At 42.3% G+C, this 17,146-nt stretch overlaps 1 protein-coding gene across 1 annotated transcript in view; it reads right to left on the minus strand.

Moving 5' to 3' along the window:
* LOC148138673 (uncharacterized) overlaps positions 1–17,146 on the minus strand; it is a 190,133-nt gene that overhangs the window by 46,716 nt on the left and 126,271 nt on the right. Inside the window, exon 4 of the mRNA XM_087981226.1 lies at positions 1,333–1,432. Within this exon, the coding sequence (XP_087837352.1) occupies positions 1,333–1,432 (100 nt within the window). The remainder of the gene's footprint in view (positions 1–1,332; positions 1,433–17,146) is intronic.

Raw genomic sequence — 17,146 nt, forward strand, 5'->3', positions numbered from 1 at the left:
TCATTGTTTGTATTACATAAATACAATATTTCACGTTTACCCAAATTAAACTCCATCTGCCACTCCTTAACTCATTGACCCAATAATCAAGATCTCTCAGGGCTGTCATATGCGGTTAAATGCAGATGAGAAACAATTCTTGGAAAGCCTAGATTGGGTAGGGTAGAATTCACTCATCCTTAATTGTGATCTCCCTCACTCTCCCCCAATGCTCTCTTAAATCCCTGCTTCATTTGATGGTTATGTTTCAGAACCTTAGATTACAAAAGAGGTTGAGAGTTCAACAAGGACAAAGAAACATCTGTAACATCTGTAACATTTAGGAAGCTAAAGTCAGACAGAGCCTGTGAAGAATTCAAAAAGAACAGGAAAGAAATCAAGCTGGGAATTAGGAGAGTAAGAAGGGGCCATGGAATGACCTTGTCCAGTCCTGTTAGAGGGAATTTCAAGGGATTCCATACAGGCATTAAAAACAAGAGGATAACTAGGGAGAAGTTAGGACCACTCGAGGATAAAGTAAAAATCTTGTGTTTGGAGACAGAGGATGTGGGTGAGATCCTAAATGAGTAGTTTGTGTCAGGATTTACCCAGGAGAAGGATACTGGGAGGATAGTAAGATTATTGTGGAGCATGCTAATGCTCGAGCATTTTGTGATCAAGAAATGTGGCTTTGGGGCTCTTGAGGAGCATTAAGTTGGATAAGACCCCGGGCCTGTTAGTATCTATCACAGGTTGTTGAGAAAGTCAAGAGGGGAGAATGCTGGAGACTTAACCATGGTTCTTTATATCCTCATTAGCCTCTGGATAGGTCCTGAAGGAATGGTGAGCAGCTAACGATGTTTCCCTATTCAAGAAGGGAAATAGGGATAATCCAGGTAGCTCTCACATCAGTGTTTGTGAAGCTATGGGAGAGAATTCTTAGGGATAGATTTACACACATTTAGAAAAGCATGGCCTAATTAGGAATAGGCAGCATTGCTTTGTCCAGGGTAGGTCATGTCTTATTAACTTGTTTGAATTTTTTGAGGAAGTGACGGAGGTTATCAATGAGGGTAGAGCAGTGAATGTTGCTCACATAGACTTTAGTCAGGCTTTCGACAAGGCCTTGCATAGTAGACTCAATGTTATAACTTCTACCAGATTTACCACCAAAACACCAGCACAGTCTGAGTAATTTAGAGCACACACCTCCCTCACTTTTTCTGTGCATGTGGGGGAAGTTGAACATTACAGTGAGGGTGCTGCCCTACAGTTGTACAGAACATTTGTGAGCCTACATCTTGAATTCGGTGTGCAGAATTGGTCAGTAGATTTTTGTAACTGTTTAATTACCTTTGAGGTGGTCCAGAGGATGATTACTCAATTGATACCTCAGATGTCTGGGTTGTCTTATGAGGAAAGTTGACAAGCTCATCTTGTTTCCATGGGTGGGCTGAGGATTGAGAAGGGAATTTATAAATTACTGTCAAACTCCATAATGTGTATGGGAGAAAGTGAGGACTGCAGATGCTGGAGATCAGAGCTGAAAAATGTGTTGCTGGAAAAGCGCAGCAGGTCAGGCAGCATCCAAGGAGCAGGAGAATCGACGTTTCGGGCATAAGCCCTTCTTCAAGAATGAAGAAGGGCTTATGCCCAAAACATCAATTCTCCTCCATAATGTGCATGTAAAAATGATGATTTAGCTTGTTTGTCGATCCATCTACAACTTTGAAAATTATTGCCTACCATTTCAGCTTTATACACTCTATTGCTGAACATACAAACACAGTCATCCGGGCTGGGACTATGCCATTCAACCCCACATGCTTTCCCCGATTTAATTAAATCACGGTTGATTTAATTGTAACCTTGAATCGGCATTCCTGCCCAGTCTAGAAATCTGTCCACCCCCTTAATGACCTAGATTCTGTCTACCTGTGCCTTAAGAAGATATTCAGGGTCTCTGCCTCGACCACATTTTCAGGGAAAAGCTACCCACAAAGGGAAAAGCTAATTGATGTTTTTAATGGTTTAGATTTTCTACAGTGTGGAAACAGGCCCTTCAGCCCAACAAATCCAAACCAACCCTCTGAAGAGTAACCCACACAGACCCATTTCCCTCTGACGAATGCACCTAACACTATGAGCAATTTAGCATGGCCAATTCACCTGACCAGCACATCTTTGGACTGTGGGAGAAAACCAGAGCACCTGGAGGAAACCCACACAGACACAGGGAGAACATGCAAACTCCACACAGACAGTCGCCCGATGCTGGAATCGAACCAGGGACCCTGGTGTTGTGAGGCAACAGTGCTAACCACTGAGCCACCATGCCACCCAACTGCGCCACTGTGCCACTCATAGTTAAGGTGATCTTTAACTTTAATCAGTGAACCCTGGGTCTGGATTCATACATAAGAACATGTATTCTATCCACATCTACCCTGTCAGGATCCTACAGGATGTTTATTAGACCAGCAGTTGAAATGGACTATTCAGCACATCGAATCTACTACGCCAATCATTAACATAATGGCCGATATGACAATACTCAAATCCAACTTCTTGCCTTATCTCCCTAGCCCTTGATTCCTATTATGATTAAAAACCTGCCTACTATCCATCTTGACTATATTTAGTGACAGATTTTCAACAGGCATGTTATTCTCAACACTCTGAGAGAAGAAATTCACCTCATCTCCAGCATCAATACCTGATCCCTTAGTTTGAGGCAATGCCCTCTGGTCTCACACTCTCCCGTAAATGGAATCAATCTTGTTTGCAAATAACCAGTCAAGCCAACTAAGAGTCTCACATTTTTTTTCATAACAATCTCCTCCTATTCTTCCAAACTGCAAAGTGTGTATGACTAAACTGCTGAACCTCACTTCATAAGAAAATACCTCATGTTCCAGGGTTCATTTTGTGAAGCTTCTCTCACCTGCCTCCAGTGCACCTCTTATCTCCAATCGACATTTCTTTATATTAGGAGACCAGAACCTATTAGTGCAGGTACCGACTGCATAGAAACATGTACGTGGTTAGCTTTGCGCCAACATCATTGAAATAATTGCCAACAGTGCATTTGCATTCCCTATAACCTGCTGAATTGGATGCTAACATTTTGATGTCAAGATCGAGGACCTGAAATTTCTCTTGGCTGCGGCTTTCCAGAACCTTTTCTCCTGTAGATCATATTCAGCTGTTCTATCTTTCCTGGAAACATGCATCAGCTCAAACTTTCCAATGCTATAATACAGATGCACACACACGTCATCTATTGTATACCATAATAATCTCTTTGCGTCATACTCACTATTTGCCCTCCCACTCTGTTTGCGCCACTTGCAGACATTGGAGGTCATTCATTATCTTCTATCAGGTAAAAACAATGACTGCAGATTCTGGAAACCAGATTCTGGATTAGTGGTGCTGGAAGAGCACAGCAGTTCAAGCTGATGAAGGGCTTTTGCCCGAAACGTCGGTTTCGAAGCTCCTTGGATGCTGCCTGAACTGCTGTGCTCTTCCAGCACCACTAATCCATTATCTTCCATCACCCAAGTCATTTTGTTGTAAATAATTGCCACCCAGGACAGATCCCTGGGGCAACCCAGTAGTTACAGGTCATTATTGCAGAAATGCTCCCTAGCTGCCTCTCTGTCTATTAGGAAATCCGCTCTGCTGATACGTTTTAATCAATTCAACTGTTAATTTGTTCAGCTCGTGTAGGAATTGAACTCATGCCATTTGTACCATGCTGCTTCACAAACTAGCCATCTAGCCAACTGAACTAATTGGCATCCATTCAATGTTGCTCACAATAACTGAAAAAAATGTGTGATCATTCCTCCTTACTGTACCCGCATAAATATATTTTGCAATCCATTCATGAGGACACCTAGATCTCAATAAATCTTATAATCTTGTCAACTCTCATCATTTTGATTATATAGATTTTTTTAAAAATTCATTCTGCTAATCAACAATTTCACATTTGCCCAACTTTTCATTTACCACATCCTAGTCGACTCACCTCATCATTACCTTTTCGAAAACTCAACATTCAACTCCATGTCTCTATGTATATTTCTGCATAATTGCTTGCTGCTTTTCGTCAATATTAACCTCATGCAATTCCTTGTAATTATTTACAATGGAACTTGTAATATCCACAATAGAAAATCATCAAGGTTCCTTCACCTTCTAAACCTACACATCCGTCCAGAGAGACAAGTGCAGCAGTTACATGGGAACATTATCACTTGCAACCTCCCCTCCAAGCTATTTGCCATTCTCACTTGGAAATGTATCATCATTTGTTTAAGATTGCTAGGTTACATTCCACAATTACGCATAATGCCCACTTATTGTTCATCAGGACATTCCCCTTCCCTGTCTTTGGTCTCTTCCATTCATTTCCCCTTCAAAAGAAACACTGTCAGATGTTCAATTACTCTCTGAGGAGAAAGTGAGGTCTGCAGATGCTGGAGATCAGAGCTGGAAATGTGTTGCTGGAAAAGCGCAGCAGGTCGGGCAGCATCCAGGGAACAGGAGAATCGACGTTTCGGGCATAAGCCCTTCTTCAGGAATGGGGAAAGTTTGTCGGGGACAAAGTCTCCCCATTCCTGAAGAAGGGCTTATGCCCGAAACGTCGATTCTCCTGTTCCCTGGATGCTGCCCGACCTGCTGCGCTTTTCCAGCAACACATTTCCAGTTCAATTACTCTCAGCAACCTGAAAAAATTGAACCCAATCTCTCCATGGAAATGGTTCACACTCTGACCATTTTCTGAAGTTCAGCATCATTAACACCAATACCAGTGATACCAGTGGAAGTAATCTCCCCAGCCAGGGAGAGAAACAAAGGGAAAGGAATTCAGTTTAAATGTTGTAATTGATACATACCGCAATGGAAGGGATTTTCAGGAAAACTTGTAGAGACAGAGGAAAGGGACTCATGTTTCTTTTTGGTAACATTTCATGATGTGTGGGCAAGACTGGAAAGATCATTTTTTGCTGTTTATTCTGAATTATTCTGAATTGAGTGGTTTGCTTAAACATTCTAGAGGACAGTTTAGAGCCAATGATCTTTGTGTTCCTCCAGAGACACAAATAGCACAGACTGAGCAGGAATGTATATCCTTTTCTAAAGGACATGAATGAACTAGGGTTATTAAAGTCAATTCACTAAAATCTAATCGCAGTAATGGCGACCACGGATATGATGTAAATTACAGCAACTACAAGGACTTGGGGCAAAGTTGCACCCATCTCCCCACAGTATGAGCCTGGGGCTCTTGGTTACTAGCATAGTAACAGTACCACAATCTCACTGTCTCCCCAGGAATCAATACCTGGAAGCAGAAAAGCAGGAAACATTTTCGATTGAATTGCTCACAATTAGAATTGTGGGTGGAAGAAAATTGTAACAGGCAAATCTGGATAGAAGGAAGAGAAAGTGAGGGCTGCAGATGCTGGAGAGCAGAGCTGAAAATGTGTTGCTGGAAAAACGCAGCAGGTCAGGCAGCATCCAAGGAGCAGGAGAATCGACGTTTCGGGCATGAGCCCTTCTTCAGGATGCATTCCTTGAAGAAGCTCTCTTCCTCCCTCCCTCGAAGATTTTAACCGACTGCGAATCCTCTTGCAAGGATGCCTTCCTTGAAGAAGCTCTCTTCCTCCCTCCTGAAGAAGAGCTCATGCCCGAAACATTGATTCTCCTGCTCCTTGGATGCTGCCTGACCTGCTGCGCTTTTCCAGCAACACATTTTCAAATCTGGATAGAACAACAGTACTGTACAGATGATAGTCTATTCAGCAGCTGGAGTCAGACTGACGTGGAGACTAGGGAGTGGTAATGTACAGTTTTTTGCGTAAGGAGATTATGGAGACAGAAATAAGTTCAGGACAAGGTCACTTCTGGGGGTTATGAACAGTTTGGTTCCATCTCAGATATTGACTTTTGGTTTTAATGTTGATTGGTAAGAGATACAGCTTATTTCCAGATACAGGAAATTTTGACAGTTGCTTCAATCCTTTCAGAATGTAAATAACCAGGACAGTAATTCAGTGCAACATGGTTCATATAGTTGATAGCCAGACTTACCAGGAACACCAATGATAGCGAGGATGGGATAGTAACCCGCTTGAATCACCCAAAGTACAGACAAGATCCGCAATAATAAGGAAGGCCAATCCTGAGAAAGATAGTAAAGACCCCCAGATAAACTCCTGTCCATTGCCATAACATTCCAGTCTAATGTTCTCAGATTCTGTTCCATTGTTGTAACATTCCAGTCTAATGTTCTCAGATTCTGTTCCATTGTTGTAACGTTCCAGTCTAATGCTCTCTGATTTTGATCTCTCTTCTCTCTCTCTTTGGAGCTGCTGATCCCTGTCAGTGTGGGAGGTGATGCTCACACTGATACTATGGGCAAACTCATTGAAATGAGTCCCTTATTAATGTAAGAGAGAAACTCTCCAGTGACAAAGTTAGAATCCATGGAGACTGATATCAATTACAGTCATTGAGCGAACAGCTCAAGTTAACTCCTTTCAATCCAACACCTTTCTATCATAATGAAGCATAATATTTATCCACTCTGGATAGAAAGTATGGCAGAGAGATTTGCTAGAGCTGCTTGGGAGGATTTAAACTAGTAAGGTGGGACCCAGGGAGATAGTGAGGAAAGAGATCAATTTGATACTGGTACATTTGAAAAGAAGTGAGTCAAACAGTCAGGGCAGTCAGGGACAAAGCAGAGACCAAGGTAGGACTGATAAATTAAACTGCATTTATTTCAATGCAAGCGGCCTAACAGGGAAGGCAGATGAACTCAGGGCATGGTTAAGAACGAGGGACTGGAATGTCATAGCAATTACAAAAACATGGCTCATGGATGGACAAGACTGGCAACTTAATGTTCCAGGATACAAGATGATTAGGGGTTTAGATAGGGTCGACAGTGAGAATCTTTTTCCACGTATGGAGTCAGCTATTACAAGGGGGCATAGCTTTAAATTAAGGGGGGGTAGGTATAGGACAGATGTTAGGGGTAGGTTCTTTACTCAGTGAGTCGTGAGTTCATGGAATTCCCTGCCAGTAGCAGTGGTGGACTCTCCCTCATTATGGGCATTTAAACGGGCATTGGATAGGCATATGGAGGATAGTGGGCTAGTGTAGGTTAGGTGGGCATGGATCGGCGCAACATCGAGGGCCGAAGGGCCTGTACTGCGCTGTATTCTTCTATGTTCTATGTTCTATGATACAAACGCTACAGGAAGGACAGAAAGGGAGGCAGGAGGGGAGGCAAAGTGGCATTTTTGATAAGGGATAACATTATGGTTGCACTGAGGGAGGAGATTCCCAGGAATACAACCAGGGAAGTTATTAAGGTTGAACTGAGAAATAAGAAAGGGATGATCACCTTATTGAGATTGTATTATAGACCCCTTAATAGTCAGTGGGAAATTGAGAAACACATTTGTAAGGAGATCTCAGTTATCTGTTTACCTACTCTTGGGAAATAAGGCAGGGCAGATTAGTGAGGTGTACATGGGGGGAGCACTTTGGGGCCAGTGATCATAATTCTATTAGATTTAAAATAATGATGGAAAAGGATAGACTAGATCTAAAAGTTGAAGTTCTAAATTGGAGAAAGGGCAATTTTGACAGTATTAGGCAAGAGCTTTCAAAAGCTGATTGGGGGCAGATGTTCGCAGGTAAAAGGATGGCTGGAAAATGGGAAGCTTTCAGAAATGAGATAATGAGAATCCAGAAAAAGTATATTCCTGTTAGGGTGAAAGGAAAGGCTGGTAGGTATAGGGAATGCTGGATGACTAAAGAAATTGAGGGTTTGGTTAAGAAAAAGGAGGAAACATATGTCAGGTATAGACAGAATAGGTCGAGTGAATCGTTAGAAGAGTATAAAAGCAGTAGTAGGATACTTAAGAGAGAAATCAGGAAGGCAAAAAGGAACATAAGATAGCTTTGGCAAATAGAGTTAAGGAGATTCCAAAGGGTTTTTACAAATATATTAAGGACAAAAGGATAACTAGGGAGAGAATAGGGCCCTTCAAACGTCAGCAAGGCAGCCTTTGTGTGGAGCTGCAGGAGATGGGGGAGGTACTAAGTGAGTATTTTGCATCAATGTTTACTGTGGAAAAGGACATGGAAGTTATATAATGTGAGGAAATAGATGGTGACATCTAGAAAATTGTCCATATTACAGAGGAGGAAGTGCTGGATGTCTTGAAACGCATACAAGTGGATAAAACCCCAGGGCCTAATCAGGTGTACCCTCAAACTCTGTGGGAAGATGGGAAGTGATTACTGGGCTCCTTGCTGAGAAATTTGGATCATCAATAATCACAGATAAGGTGCCGGAAGACAGGAGGTTGGCTAATCTGCTGCCACTATTTAAGAAAGGTGGTAAGGACAAGCAAGGGAACTATCAGATGGTGAGCCTGACGTCGGTGGTGGGCACGTTGTTGGAGAGAATCCTAAGGGACACGATTTACAGGTATTTGGAAGGCAAGGACTGATTATGGATGGTCAACGTATCTAACAATCATTTCTCACAAACCTGATTGAGGTTTTGAAGAAGTAACAAAGAGGATTGATGAGAACAGAGAGGTGGGCGTGATCTATATGGACTTCAGTAAGATGTTTGACAAGGTTCCCCATGGGAGACTGGTTAGTAAGGTTAGATCTCATGGACAACAGGGAGAACTAGCCATTTGGATACAGAACTGGCTCAAAGGTGGTGGAGGGTTGTTTTTCAGACTGGAGACCTGTGACCAGTGTAGTGCCACAAGGATCGGCGCTGCGCCCACTACGTTTTGCATTTATATAAATGCTTTGAATGTGAGCACAACAGGTTTGCAGATTACACCAAAATTGGAGGCACGGTTGACAGCGAAGAAGGTTACCTCAGATTACTAAGGGATCTTGATCAGATGGACCAATGGGTTGAGGAGTGACAGATGGAGTGAAATTTAGACAAATGAGAGGTGCTGCTTTTTGGGAAAGCAATCTTAGCAGTACTTAGACACTTAATGGTAAGGTCTTTGGAGTGTTGCTGAACAAAGAGACTTTGGAGTACAGATTCATATCTCCTTAAAAGTAGAGTCGCAGGTAGATAGGATAGTGAAGAAGGCATTTGGTGTGCTTTCTTTTATTGGTCAGAGTATTTGAGTACAGGAGTTGGGAGGTCATGTTGCGACTGTACAGGATATTGGTTGGGCCACTTTCGGAATATTGCTTGCAATTCTGGTCTCCTTCCTATTGGAAGGTTGTTGTGAAAGTTGAAAGGGTTCAGAAAAGATTTACAAGGATGTTGCCAGGGTTGGAGACCTTGAGCTCTCTGGAGTGGTTGAAAAGGTTGGGGCTGTTTTCCCTGGAGCATCGGAGGCTGAAGGTGATCTTACAGAGCTTTATAAAATCATGAGGAGCATGGATAGAATAAACAGGCAAAGCCTTTTCCCTGGGGGGGGGAAAGTCCTGAACTAGAGGACATAGGTTTAACGTGACAGGGGCAAGATTTAAAACCGATGCAAGGGGCAAACTTTTTTCACGCAGAGGATGGCATGTGTACGGAATAGGCTGCCAGAGGAAGTGGTGAAGGCAAGTACAATTGCAACATTTAAGAGGCATCTGGAATTGAATAGGAAGAGTTTGGAGGGATATGGGCCGAGTGCTGGCAGGTGGGACTAGATTGGGTTGGGATATCTGGTCGGCATGGACGATTTGGACTGAAGGGTCTGTTTCCATGTTGTACACCTCTATGACTCTATTGCAGTCACTGAAGGAAGCATTTATGGAAATAGAAGAGGGAATGACCATAATCATTCAATGTCCATCAATATGAGAGATGCAATAGAGGATGGAGAGTTGTATCTTTCAGAAAAGATTATATAATATGGAAATTTAACCTTTTATATTTTTAACTTTTGAGAGTGACTTAATTGAGACATTTAAGATAATCAGATGGTTATATAGGGTAGGCAGTGAGAACCTTTTTGCTTGGATGGTGATGGCTAGCATGAAGGGATATATAACATAGAAAAGTACAGCATAGAACGGGCAGCACAGTGGCACAGTGGTTGGCACTGCTGCCTCACAGCACCAGAGACCTGGGTTCATTTCCCGCCTCAGGCAACTGTCTGTGTGGAGTTTGCACATTCACCCTGTATCTGCGTGGGTTTCCTCCAGGTGCTCCGGTTTCCTCCCACAGTCCAAAAATGTGCAGGCCAGGTGAACTGGCCATGTTAAATTGCCCGTAGTGTTAGATTAGATTAGATTAGATTACTTTTACAGTGTGGAAACAGGCCCTTCAGCCCAACAAGTCCACACCGACCCGCCGAAGCACAAACCACCCATACCCCTACATTTATCCCTTACCTAACACTATGGACAATTTACCATGGCCAATTCACCTGACCTACACATTTTTGGACTCTGGGAGGAAACCGGAGCACCCGGAGGAAACCCACGCAGACACGGGGAGAATGTGCAAACTCCACACAGTCAGTCGCCTGAGGCAGGAATTGAACCCGGGTCTCTGGCACTGTGAGGCAGCAGTGCTAACCACTGTGCCACCGTGCCGCCCATGATGGCACAGTGAAGGGGTAAATGTAGGGGAATGGATCTGGATAGGTTGCGCTTCGGCAGGTCGGTGTGGACTCGTTGGGCCGAAGGGCCTGTTTCCACACTGTATCTAATCTAATCTATAAGGCCCTTTGGCCCACGATGTTGTGCTGAGGTTTAATCCTAATGTAAAATAAAATAACTTAACCTACGCACCCCTCAACTCACTGCTATCCATATGCATGTCCAGCAGTCGCTTAAAGGTTCCTAATGATTCTGCTTCCACCACCACCGCTGGCAACGCATTCCTTGCATTCACAACTCTCTGCATAAAGAAGCTACCTCTGACGTCCTCTTAAAACTATGACTCCTCATACCAGTCAATCCTGCCCTGGGGAAAAGTCTCTGGCTATTGACTTGATCTATTCCACTCATTATCTTGTGTACCTCGATCAGGTCACCTCTCTTCCTCCTTCTCTCCAGAGAGAAAAGTCTAAGCTTATTCAACCTCTCTTCATAAGGCAAGCCCTCCAGTCCAGGCAGCATCCTGTTAAACCTTCTTTGTACCCTCTCCAAAGCCTCTGTATGTTTCCAAGAGTAGGGCGACCAGAACTGGACACAATATTTCAAGTGTGGCCTCACCAGGGACTTGTAGAGCTGCATGAAAACCTCGCGGCTCTTAAACTCGATGCCCCTATTAATGAAAGCCAATACACCATATGCTTTCTTAACAAACTTACCCACTTGGGTGGCACCTTTGAGGGATATATGTACCAAGATCCCTCAGTTCCTCCACACTGCCAAGAATCCTGTCTTTAATCTTATATTCAGCACTCAAGTTGACCTTCCAAAATGCATCACTTCACATTTATCCAGGTTGAACTCCATCTGCCATTTCTCAGCTGAGCTCTGCATTCTGTCTGTGTCATGCTGCAGCCTGCAGTAGCCCTCTATACTATTGACGACACCTCCAACCTTTGTGCCATCTGCAAATTTACTAATCCACCCGTCAACCTCCTTATCCAAGACATTTTAAAAACTACAAAGAGCAGAGGCCCAAGAACACAGCCCTGTGGGACCCCACTCAACACTGACCTCCAGGCAGAATACTTTCCATCTACAGCCACTCTCTGCCTTCTGTCAGCCAGCCAGTTCTGAATCTTGAAAAGAGGAACAACATTCACCTCTTTCCAATCCTCCGGTATGACTCCTGTGGAGAGTGAGGAGGCAAATATCCTCGCGAGCGCCTCAGCAACCTCCTTTCTCGATAAAGCCTAGGATAAATCTGGTCTGACCCTGGGGATTTATCAATCTTAATGTTTTCCAAAATTTCCAGCACATCAACTTCATCAATCTTGATCTGATCAAGACTGTATCCCAGCTCCTCAAAGTTTCATTTATAAAACGTTCCCTTTCCTTGGTGAAAACCGAAGCAAAAAACTCATTTAAGGCTTCCCCTATCTGCTCAGACTCCACGCACAAGTTCCCTCCGCTATCCCTGATCGGCCCTACCTTCTCCCTGATCATTCTCTTATTCCTCACGTATGCCTTTGGGTTCTCCCTAATCCTTCTTGCCAAGCCTTTTTCGTGCCCCCTCCTGGCTCTCCTCAGTCCATTTCTGAGCTCCTTTCTAGCAAGCCTGTAATCCTCTTAAGCTGTGTAGATCCTTGCTTCCTCCACCTTACGCAAGCTGTCTTCTTCCTTTTGATGAGAAGTTCCTCTGTTCTTGTCATCCAAGGTTTCTTTTTTTTTATAGATATTTTTATTAGAAATTTAACATTTTTACAAGTTTACAAAAATAAACAAAACTCTCAAATATAAACATTGATATACAATTAAATCAAATATACAACAGCCAAAATTTAACAAGAGAAAAGAAAAAAAAATACCAAAAAAGAAAAAAAAACAAAACTCAACTATCTACTAATCTAGATTCTGGATCAGTGGTGCTGGAAGAGCACAGCAATTCAGGCAGCATCCGACAAGCAACAAAATCGACGTTTCGGGCAAAAGCCCTTCATCTTTTGCCCGAAACGTCGATTTTGCTGCTCGTTGGATGCTGCCTGAATTGCTGTGCTCTTCCAGCACCTCTGATCCAGAATCTGGTTTCCAGCATCTGCAGTCATTGTTTTTATCTACTAATCTAACCTACAACTAACCAGAGTGTATATTTAAGTCTCTTACATGCTCGGAATGTATTAACATCAGATGTAATAAAACCTGTATTCGTGCGGGATTCCTCTCCTAAGGGACCCCGGACCAGCCAGGTTTGTAATCTCAATTAAATAAAAGCCCTTGATAGGATAGCCAAAATATCTGTCTTTATGTAATTCAAGAAGGGCTGCCATATTTTATAAAATAATTCGGTCTTTCGGTGCACCATATTTGTAAGGAAGTCAAGGGGAATACATTCCATAATTAATCTGTGCCAATTTGAAAGTTCAGGGGGGCCCTCAGCCACCCAGTTCACCAAAATATTTTTCCTTGCACAGAAAGAAAGAATAGAAAATAGTCTCTTCCCGTACATGTCCAGGGAGGGAAAGTTCGAAAAGCCCAAAAGGAGAGATACAGGGTCCACTTTAATTTCCGTTCCTAAAATTTCTGTCAGGGTACTTGCTATTTTAGTCCAATATCTACGGATCTTATGACAGGTCCATAGGCAATGTACAAGAGTGCCCACCTCTATTTTGCATTTGGGACACATTGGAGATGCTCCTGCCTTAAATTTTGCCAGTCAAACCGGTGCTATATGGGCCCTATGAAATATCTTCAGCTGGATAGCCTGGGTTCTGTTACAGATAGTAATTCTTCTAGCATTTTCCCAAATATCATTCCACATTTCGATAGAGATTTCTAGTCTCAAATCCTGATCCCATGTTTTAAGCAGATTATCCATATCTCCCGATACTTCATCATGTAGTAAATGATAAATATTACTGACGGAAGATACCCCCACTGGTCGTAGGACACTAAATTCTCTATCTGATTTATAAAGACTATCTAATAACGTAGTCTTCTTCTCTATATAATCTCGAATTTGGAAGTATCGAAAGAGGTCTCCATTAGGTAATCCGAATTTCTGACGCTGCTGTTCAAAAGACATCAGGACCCCATCTTTAAATAGATCCCCTAAACATGAGATACCCCTGGATCTCCAAAGTTTAAAAGTGGCATCTGTAAACCCCGGTTGGAATCCCCATGCTCCCACTATCAGTGCATAGGGGGATGTTTTATGTGAGTTGCCCTCATTTTGCCGCATTACATTCCAAGCCTTAATTTAGTATTATAGGGTTTTTACAGTAATCTGTAATGATTTTCCTCTTGTCTGAAAATAAAAGGTTAATAAGTGGGTATTTTACTTGAGAGGTCTCGATGTCCAACCAGATTGATTGTGGATCAGACAAGACCCAATCAGCTATGTAACTTAATAGGGAACTTAACTGATATTTCCTAAAGTCTGGGAAGTCCAGTCCTCCCCTTGTCTGTGGAAGCTGTAGCTTCTTCAGCTTAATAAGACGCCGTCTATGATTCCAGATAAAGGAACCCAGCCAGCCATATAATTTACGTAGAGCCGTCCTCGGCAGCATCACCGGAAGCATTCTCATAGGATGTAGGAGACGGGGCAGGACATTCATTTTGATTAGTGCTATTCTACCCAACCAGGAAATTGGAAGGTCTCCCCATCGCTGGAGGTCCTGCCTTATCCTTTCCAGTAAATGCACAAAATTAGCCTTATACAACTGACCAAATACTGGAGTAATAAAAACGCCTAAATATAAGAAGCCCTCCAGGGACCAACGAAAGGGAAAAAGGGATCCGTCCACTAAGTGGGGTGTCATAGCAAGGCCACCCATTGGCATAGCTTCCAATTTTGAAACATTAATTTTATAGCCTGAGAATGCGCTAAATGTATTAATGACTTGGATTAGGCGAGGTACGGACATCAGAGGATTACTGAGGAATAGAAGAACATCATCTGCATAAAGGGTAATTTTATGTTTACCTGTACCAATCCTCGGGGCCGTTATATTAGGATCAGGTCATATAGCTTCTGCTAGTGGTTCAATTATTAGCGTAAATAACAATGGCGAGAGGGGACATCCCTGACGGCATCCCCTACCCACACTGAAGCTATCCGAACCTAATCCATTGGTAACCACAACTGCTTTGGGATCACTATACAATGTTGAGACCCATTTGGTAAACACCTGTCCAACGCCAAACCTTTCCAATGTGTAAAACAAATATGACCATTCAACCCTATCAAATGCCTTTTCCGCGTCTAATGAAACTACTACTCCTGGTATCTTTCCCTGATGACAGGCTTGAATCATATTCAAAACCCTTCTAATATTATTGGATGATCTACGGCCCTTAATAAACCCCGTCTGATCCTCCTTTATAATATGTGGCAGTACCCTTTCTAGTCTCACTGCTAACGTTTTAGAAAGAATTTTAAAATCTACATTTAGCAAGGATATTGCTCTATTTGACGTACAATCTTCTGGATCCTTTCCTTTTTTAAGGATAAGAGAGATATTTGCCTCTTTCAGTGAAGGCGGGAGACAGCCCTGACTATATGCATAGTTATACATGTCCATAAGTGGACCAGCCAATATTTCTGTAAATTCTTTATAGAATTCAGCTTGAAAACCATCTGGGCCCGGTGCCTTACCACTCTGAAGTTGCCTAATTGCATCAAGTATTTCTTGGACTGTTAGAGGAGCATTTAGGACCGATACCTGTTCCGGAGTTAGGCCTGGAAAGGTCAAATTTTTAAAAAATGACCGCATCCTCCTCGTCCTATCTTCACAATCCTGCGATTTATATAACTCAGAATAAAATTCTCTAAAGATCGCATTAATCTTTTTATGATCATGAGTCAAAATACCCGTACTTTCCTTGATAGACGTAATAGTCTGAGGGGCCTTTTTTTACTTTGCAAGAAATGCTAAGTATCTACCTTTGTTTTGCAAATAATATTTCCCTCTTAGCCGTTTGAGTAAGCGTAATGTTTAGAGCTGTCCTAAGAGCCGTAATCCTTTGCAATTTAATAATAGAAGGTCTAACAGTGTATGCTGTTTCAGCTGCTTTTAAGCGAGCTTCAAGCAGACGCTGTTGTTCTCCCTTCAATTTCTTCTGGGTCGCTGAGTAGGAGATGATCGAACCTCGCGTGTAAGCTTTGATGGTCTCCCACATCATTGATGGGTTGCTAGCTGTACCTGAATTAATTTCTAAAAAAGTTATAAATTCTTGAGAGAAGTACTTTACAAATTTACTATCTTTCATTAGGAAGGGGTCCATGCGCCAATGCCGAGGGGATGTCCCATTGTTCCTCGCCTTAGTTTCCATATATACAGCAGCGTGGTCGGAAATTGCTATACTACCTATTTTACAGGATGATATGGAATTTAAAAAAATGGAGGGGGCAAAAAACATATCAATTCTGGTATGACATTTATGTGGATTGGAGTAGAAAGAAAAATCTCTGCCCTGTGGATGAAGACATCTCCATACATCTACTAATCCTAATTCTTTGTTCGGATCCATCAATTGTCTAGATCTGGGAGATACTCCTGCAGTACTCTTGAGAATCCTATCTATTTCCGGATCCATAATACAATTAAAGTCTCCTCCTATAATTGTATGACGGGCACCAAAAGCCATCAATTTTGAAAAGGCTTCCATTATAAATTTAAAGGGGTGTGCCGGGGGGGGCAATACAAATTTAAAATCCCATATTCCTCTCCATTTATGAGGGCTTTAATCAAAATATATCGTCCAGATTCGTCTTTTATCTGCTTTAGGATTTTGAAAGGGAAATTCTTCCGAACAAGAATAACAACTCCCCTGCTTTTTGAGCTAAAAGAAGAAAAAAAGGCCTGATCAAATCCACCCTGTCGTAATTTCAAGTGTTCTTTATCCGACAGGTGTGTCTCCTGTAGGAGAGCTATATCAACTCTTTCCTTCTTAAGATTTGATAATATTTTCTTCCTTTTGACTGGCGAATTACTCCCCATGACATTCCAGGTGCACCACTTAACCGACTGATCAACCATAATCATCTGGGCAAATCCGAGACCCCTCGGGAGAGGGAACCCTATCCAGAACATTCCGAGCATAGAGCATATAAAATTTACAAAAATAAAGCCTCTCTAATACACTCACAACAATACAATAAAAAACTATTTCTAAATAAAAAAAATATAAAACGTATCTAAGTGGAGATTTTCCCCCTTGTTCCCAGGGGGTGTCACTTCCTCTCCAAAAGTCCATCATTTCCTCTCCCAACCAATGCCCCACCCTTGACCCAGGTGCTCCTCAATAAAATGAGGAAAATTCAAATATAATACAAAGCTAGAGTTAACAGTGAGCACCCTACCCCCACCCATACCAACACCTGAATATATTTGGTAATGTTAATACCATATATAAACATATAACTATAAAATTACAACCTCAACAAATAATAATTAAATATACTAATACAAAATAACAAGGGAGAAACAACCCCGCTCCTAAAGACAGAGGTAAAATTGAATAAGGTGACCACCTCCCCCCACCAACATTAACCAAACCC

The sequence above is a fragment of the Chiloscyllium plagiosum genome, unplaced genomic scaffold (assembly GCF_037043375.1).
Source record: "Chiloscyllium plagiosum isolate Xiang-an unplaced genomic scaffold, Cpla_swu_hap1 HiC_scaffold_39, whole genome shotgun sequence".
NCBI classification, from domain to species: domain Eukaryota; kingdom Metazoa; phylum Chordata; class Chondrichthyes; order Orectolobiformes; family Hemiscylliidae; genus Chiloscyllium; species Chiloscyllium plagiosum.